Here is a 7,726-nt window from a genome sequence, read left to right on the forward strand (position 1 = left end):
GTATCGTACGGTCTTTTCCATAAGCCCACTAGGCTTAAGCTGTTAAGGCAGTGCAGTGATAGTCACTAAAGCAGATCTGTGGTTATTACCTCAGAAAAAACAGAGCCATCGAGACTGTAGCCGTATCGTGAAATGCTCACAGCTGAGTAGAGATGTCAAAAAGCTCTGAGATATGACAGCCTAGCAGCACACTCACAGATGACATATTTTTGTGCCTTGGTGTAAGTCTGGTGAGTCTAAACCCCATCAGTCCAAGAACTAATGGACCAAATCTTACAGAAAACTGGCTTTTGAAATAGATATAGCAAATTAGAGCCAACATTACAGTACCCTGACATCACAGTAGCAAGTTTAAGGAACTGAGTTTATATGCTCAAGAAGGCCAGGCCTTTAAAATCACCCTGATGTGTTAGATAAACTGAATATGCCTTCAAGAAAGCCTGGGCTTTCACGCAGAAGAGAATAAGCTCAAGGTGTCTGTGTGCTTGCCTGTCAACAGAAGCTCAGGAAAGGAACAATAATTTGCTCTGAAAAATCTGTGCTCTGGAAAGCTGTGATGCGGTGTGCATATATATTGATTGGAAAACCTCACAGCTATCTGGCTCTTCACATGAGCTCAGCCGGTTACTGAGCTTGATAAGCTTTGCAGAAGCCTGTATTAGCTATAAACCTTGGCAAGAAAGGTACCAAACCAGTAAATATTGTAATGTTCTTTGCCTGGACCTCTGCCAACTGTACCTAATGAACCACCTACTGGGATTTCCACATAAAACATTAAACAGGGAAAGCCACATCACACTGGCCTTCCAAAAGCCAAGAACTGCTCTCCCTAGTCTGAAGTCCAATATACTATCAAAAAGCATGGATCCCTTGTGTTAATCCGTAAATTGTTATCAGCCCCTTTCTGAGCTCAGGATATCACAGAAATCCTTTGCTTGGTATTACAGCACAAACTCTACAGGAATTGGCATTACCTGCAGCCCTGTGGCCAACAGACAAGACCTATGGGGAAGATGCACATCACAAGGTCTGCTTTCACATCAGCCCCTGACACCAGAGGGACCTACACCAGAAGAACATTAGAGCATTTTGTGCCCTGACATCAGACCAGCAAGAGAGTAGAGCTGAGCCAGAAACTCCAAAGGCTTACAGACATTAAAACAGCAAGGTCAGATTTATTTATGCATGAGCCACACACAAGTGTGTGCTTTGACCTCCGCCAGCAAGATGAAGGTGCCAAGCTATGAGCTCATGTGGTGTCAGCTTGGGATCTGCCCCACAGAGCAGTAGCTGAGCAAAGCTTAAATCAAAGGGACCACCTGGGGAAGAAGGTATGTCTCAGCACGGATAAGGGATGGCTCTCCATCATCCCACAAAGCCAAAAATAATTAACAAATGTTCCACAAAAACTTGCCTCTTCTAGCCAAGTTTTTCAAGAAAATATAGTAGTTGTTTTATCCTTTCTCTTGGTGCAAAGCAGCGATTCTGCAAGAACTGGCTTTTAATAGGACTTACCGTTGCATCATCCCAATAGCATGAAGGAAGCAGAACAATGATAGAGATTCTGATCCAGACATTCACAGGTGCCTGGAAACTTCACCTGAATGAAATATCACCAGGTGCTCACTTAAGAAGTTAGTTCAGCAAGCTGCATGTGCAGGTGGCTACACCCAGAGGTGTGGTTTTAAAGATACAATTAAGCACTTACCCTAAATCCTCTCTCCTTCTACCACCCATCCCCTCCTTCCCCAACCTATTCATTCCTCAAGTCCTTTCCACTTGCTGATCACTAGAGCAATTCAGTGAGAAAATAGAAGGCAACATTTTTCCCTTTTCTCCCACAGAAGAGCCTGTGATCTTTATCACCACTATGATGAATGTTGAATGTTAAACTATAATACTGGGTATTTGTCCTTGTGCTTCCTACATTCAATGCGCTTCCAAAAGTATTTATTTTATTGCCACTCCCAGGAATCAAAATCATGAGGTGAGTGCTTAAAGTAAGTAGTGCACATTCTTAAAAAGATTGGCTTTAAAAGTTCTGTCAACTAATTCAAAGGTAAACTCATTTTCCTTTCCTCTAAGATATATTTTTTATATAATTTATGATCAGAAGGGATCACATCTAATCTAAGTGCTGACATATTAAAGGCTGCTAATTTTCACCTGGTCATCTCAGCACTGAAGGCCATAACTCACGTGTCATTGATCTGCAGCTTCTAGAAAGAAAGCCACTTTTGAATGAAGGCATCAAGGAGAAAATTACCACGAGGAGTACAGATGATCCAAGAAGTCACCCTGCCTTTAATGTTGATTGGGGGGAATAGAAAGGGGCTGCCTAGTGACTCTGCAGTGACAGGTCCCTATGGAGCTGACGGCGGCTCTCAGCTTCACCGTTCCTCCCTTCACTCTCCTCCTGCTCTTAGAGCTACAGATTCTTCCTTAGGCTTTTAGCTTTCGTTATAATTTTCATGAATTGTAGTCATTTTTCATTCACATAGAAGTATCTTTTATTTGTGGTTTCAGTTATATCTGTCCAGCTTTTCCTCTGCAACTGTGAGGGCTACAAAATGACTGTATGTTTTGTATGTTTAATGCTAGACAACCCCATTCCCATTGAAAGACACGCAGCAAATCAGCTGCAAAACCAGGAAAAAAAGCTAACCCAGGAGAATTCCTGCTCTAGATAGCCAACATAAAATCTTTTGGGCTATTCAGTGGTTCCACTTGATTTTTCTTGGTCTGACGCGAGTGTTGTGCCATGAATGATTTTCCTCAGAAATGCAATACCACTTTCCTTTCAGAAGTTGATTAGTGTTACTCTGCACATGCAGAGGAGAAGGATTAGTACTGTGGTGGTCGTACTTGCTCTTGATCCTAGAGTAACCTCACTAACTTTCAGAGTTTGGTGGAGGAGTAGCACTTGCTATTTAGTTAAAATTAACGGGTAAGTAATCTATCTTACCTCAAAGGAATATGCTTTTCCAAGCCCATCTCCTGCTCCTGTGACCACTGGAGAAAGTAAAAAGGAAAAAAAGAGAGATTACATTTGCTGCTCTGCCTTAGCTTCTGCTTTCCTGGATTCTTTAATCTTCATCTTCTGAGTTTCTGAATGATTACTACCTACATGGTACTTCTAAAGCACAGAATCAACCTTTTCTTAAAATTTATTTCCTTGTAACTTTTTCATCTAACAATTTTTGTTATGCAGTTCAGCACTTTTCTTCTTCTAAGTATTTTACTAATATCAGCAAATCCGTCCCTGCTGTAAGTCAGTTAGTACAGTAGGTAATTATTTTTTTCATTTTCAGTAGGGAGAAACACAGCAACAAACCGACTTTCTACAGGGTGGCAGAAATTTCTTCCAAATGCATATTTATACAAGTTTTGCTTTGCAAGTTTTTAACTTCTATGTTGGTGCCAGACTGGCAGGAGATAAGGACTAATTGGTTCCTGAAGCTGATGTAACATCTTTCCTTCACAAGAAATTTGTCTGTAAAGAAACACCTCAGCAAATTTACCACCACCTATGAAATGCTCTTCTTTCAGAATTTTCCTGCTCACAGTCTGCTTTTGGATTTAGTATCACTGGGAAAATAAGCAAGTATTGACAAACGTAAAGCACCCTGAACTTTAGAAGTTATGCAAACAAATATCAAAGAGGAAATACAGAAAGAAAGCATTATTTATCATCACAAGGAAGAAATATAGTAGGAAAACAGTAAGACAATTCCAAGATAAACCTGGTAAGTTTTCAGAGCAAAATGGAACATTAGTCAATATCTGAAAAATGCTTCTGTGCTGCAGGTGGTTTTTTACATTCCTTATAGACCAGTAGATACAAAGCAAATATCTACTGGGAAACAAATTTCCACCTGCCAGCTTTAATTCTCCTGATTTTCAGGATCTGACCTGCCACGTGATAGAGCAAATCAGTCAAATCTATGAATTTCACTGCATCCAGAAGACTACATGTTTTTAAGGACAGAGTATAAAAGGTGAGTCCACTGACGGAAGCAATGGTTTCTCAAACTTCAGGGAAACAAGATTTTTTTTTATAGAAACTTCCACTCAGCAACCCACTCTTTGTGCATAGACCTGAGGCCCATGCCTCACTTAAATTGAAATAGGGCCTACATATTATTTCCAAAATATCTAGTCTTTAGGCACCTTTTCTGCAAAGGAGTGGGTTTCACTCTTTATTATTCCACTGGGAAATGTGACTATTAAATGCTTGTTAAATCCAGCGAGTTCAACGCTCTAATGTGGGCACAGGAAGGAAGCACTGATAGGGGTCTCTTGTTAGCAAGATGCCACCATTGATGATATCTGTAGCCTAGGAACTCAGAAAAAGCAGTAACTTTTCATTCCTACTTCATCCCAGTAATCTAACAAGCCTAATAAAAATATCAGCATTTAGTAGGAAGAAGGTGTTTATCAAACATTTCTGTTATTTTTATGAGAACTTGTAATAGCTCTAAAATAGAACTGACAAGTGGCAGTCTCTGAAGTTTTTAGGCAAAAGTAGATTTGCCTCATTAATGATACCACTAAGGAGAGGCAACCAATTCAGGAAAAATAGACTGGAGAAAAGTCACTGTGAACAAAAAAAAAGTTGCTTTGAAGAGGCCATATGCTAAACATAAACTAGTTGCTTCACATATCATGAAACTGAGGATATAGGCAATGTTATTAAAACTAAAGCATTTCCAGTAGAGAAAAAACATCAGAAGTAGGAATGGGGAAGGAATTCACATCTATTCACCAGGTGTGTGCGCTTTTATCAGTTTCGTTGTTTTCTACTCTCCCCAAGTACGCAGAACCTTCTGGTTCTAAAACCAAAGTTACTAGGAAGGAAAAAAAAAAAAAGAGATAGAGAGAGAGAGAAGAAATGAAGCAAACTAAGCAAACCACACTTATTGGAAGGTGAGTTTTGTTCTGAAGGGATGGGATGCAAGGAAAACCTCTCCTAAATAGTAGCATAACAGTTCATCACTCGGTTACAAGAAGGAAAACGTGAGGAAATTTCCTTTACCTGCCCATTCTCCCAGCGACCGAAAGAAAGCCTGAGGCAAAGCATTCCAGGTATGTGGGAAAATATATTTCAGAAATCGGATGCATTTTACTAGAGTACATAAACAGATCAGAGCCCCCAAAACAGTGAGTAGCTGACGCTGGAACTCCTCCATGCCGAAGGCGAAGACAAGGAGCTGGGATGAAACAGTCCCTATCTCCCTCAGATATGCCTCTTAGTGCACTGCTAGTCTCTGAGCGCTGGCCCAGAAGCGAGGCGTCTAACCAAATCACGTGATTTTCTTTTTTCAAGGAGTGTCCAGAGTTTAGATTAGAATAACATCTCTACGTTACACCCAGTTTTGTAAACTGCTGAAAGAATCCAAACTGAACAATGACTTCTGGTGCTTTCTTTAGAGGCAAGTTTTCACTCCTTTTCTGGAAACTATCCAAGAACAAAAAGAGGAGAAATATTTTTATTGTCTTTGTTTAAGACTCAGAGAGTCTAAAGACAGGTCTAAACCAAAACCCTGGATAAGAATACTCCAAACCTTGGGGATAATACACATCAACAATACTTCTTACAGTGCTGAGGAGTTAAACTCTCTAGTGCAGATACTTTGAGGGCAAGTTCACACTGAACTTCTGCTAAGGCCAAAAAATTGGATTTGTCTTCAAATTTAAGGGTGGTAATAATGCCTAATTCTTTCTATACAGAGAAAGCAATGTCATATAACTCTTCCAAGAGCTTTCGGAAAAGAGGTTAATACCATAATTTCATAAATGGGGAAATCATGGCATGAAATGTTACAATAATATATTTAAGGAGGAATAGGACTTTCAGCCTTTCTGAAACAATCTGTTTGAACTCATATTGAAGTTGAGGATGGGTACCAAAATCCAAAGGGGAAAAACCATTTACAAGAATGCTTACTGCAAGAAAAAGTCTGAAACTAATGAAATTCAGAAAAAAAGTGAATTAAAAACAATCAAAAAAATGTTAACATACAGAAATTCTCAGGGAAGGCACAGAAACAACCTAAACTCTTCTTTGTAGTAATCTGAAAGATTTTTTTCATTCTTCAAAGACCAGTTTAAACTGGAGTAGAAAAAATACTGATGCTTATATACACTTAATATAAAGCAAGATAAAAGTAGTGCATTTGCTTTAATAATATCCTTCTGTCACGGGGCATCTTTAAAATTTAATCTGGACTTCTCACACCCAGTAACCTTCAACTGAAGCACATGTCACGTGTCACATTAGTGACACCTTCAGCTGGAAAACCACCATATGCAGAAGTATTGCAGAGAAAATGTCACGACTGAGTCACAAGGAACGTAGCGCTAAACCTGTCTGCAACAAGATACAAAAAACCAGTACTATTTAGCCTAGCGAGAACTCAGTCTCTTCACACATAAGATTTCAGTATACTTAGAAATTTCTACACCCTAGCAGCTCTTGTTTTACTCCGTAAGTAAGCCCAGTCAGAACATAAAAAAGGTTGGAATACTAGATTTCCCAGAGAATTTACAAACAATCACAAATTCTCTGGAGAATCACTCATTATTCAAGGAATACTTAAATTTGGATAAGATGCACTGTATTTTTCACATGCAATAAGGATGCTGAATACCTGCTTTAAGTGAAAAAAATCCCTGCTGTTTGACTATGGAGCCACAACCCAATCTTCTGTAACTGTCAGCCTCCTCTGCTGCACTTCTAGCCCTGCCCATGCTCCCCAGCGACCCTCGCCATCTTATTTTCCAGAGACTTTGGTCTTCCAATACTTCATGGGCCTATTATTCTTAAAATATTCTTAAAACAGGCCGAGCTATCAAGAGAAAAACCAATAAATTCTTACGAACGTTAAATATTATTTGTCAAGCCCACTCTAAGTTTTCCCCTGAGGTATTGCTTCTCCAACTTTCACAGGAATCATTTCAAGAACTTTACCTATTGCATATCTGTAAAGCTGCGTGTGATAGCAACTGTGTTTTTTTCTCTTAATCCCCTCCCATTACTGCTAATCTGCTGCTAAGCAATCCTTATAATATTACTATTTGCCTAGATCACTCTAAAGATTAATATTCCTCTCCAAACCAATTACTGTTTAATTGGAACCTGCTTTCAGTTTTTTTTTTACAGCTTCTTCTTATGTTCCCTTACATAAGACACCTGTTGCCGCCTGTAGGACTTTTGAAGTTTTAAAAACATGAATTAGACTGTCTTACAAAAATCAAGTTCTATAGCTAGCAACATGTATCTACATGACCCTTACATAAGGGAACATGATTTTAAGAAGTCAATTCAATACTTTTAAAAATAGGCCACTTATTAATGTCTGAATATGCACCTTGAAAGCTAGTGTTTCTTTGTAACCATTTTTTCCTCCATTCAAAAAGAAAAGAAAACGAGGCTTCACACAGCAACTAAGTAATGCAATTTTACAATTAATTTAGTATTTGATTAAGCTAACATGAAGTCTGTAGAAAACTAAGATTAGGACTATCTACAGATATATACTAAGAGGAATCAGTTTGAAATTACTACTTTATTTGCTGAAAGATATAATTACTCAACTAGAGATTCTGAAAGAAGTGGATATTTCAGTCATTGCTTAAATTCTAACATGAGAATTGTGTGTGAATGAACCCATATAATCAGAGTTTCAAACAGCTAATTCAGAAGAGCGATTTTCTTCTCTGCAGA

At 38.8% G+C, this 7,726-nt stretch overlaps 1 protein-coding gene across 2 annotated transcripts in view; it reads right to left on the reverse strand.

Moving 5' to 3' along the window:
- Positions 1–7,726, reverse strand: part of HSD17B3 (hydroxysteroid 17-beta dehydrogenase 3) — a 28,872-nt gene that overhangs the window by 18,429 nt on the left and 2,717 nt on the right. The window contains exons 1-2 of one of the 2 annotated variants that reach the window (XM_009671363.2): positions 5,036–5,321; positions 2,966–3,012 (exon numbers count right to left, since the gene is read on the reverse strand). In XM_009671363.2, coding sequence (XP_009669658.1) covers positions 2,966–3,012; positions 5,036–5,189 — 201 coding nt within the window. In that variant the 5' untranslated portion in view covers positions 5,190–5,321. Of the gene's footprint in view, positions 1–2,965; positions 3,013–5,035; positions 5,322–7,726 lie in introns of those variants that run through there. The other variant, XM_068928177.1, reaches the window with a different exon arrangement.

The sequence above is a fragment of the Struthio camelus genome, chromosome Z (genome assembly GCF_040807025.1).
Source record: "Struthio camelus isolate bStrCam1 chromosome Z, bStrCam1.hap1, whole genome shotgun sequence".
NCBI lineage: Eukaryota > Metazoa > Chordata > Aves > Struthioniformes > Struthionidae > Struthio > Struthio camelus.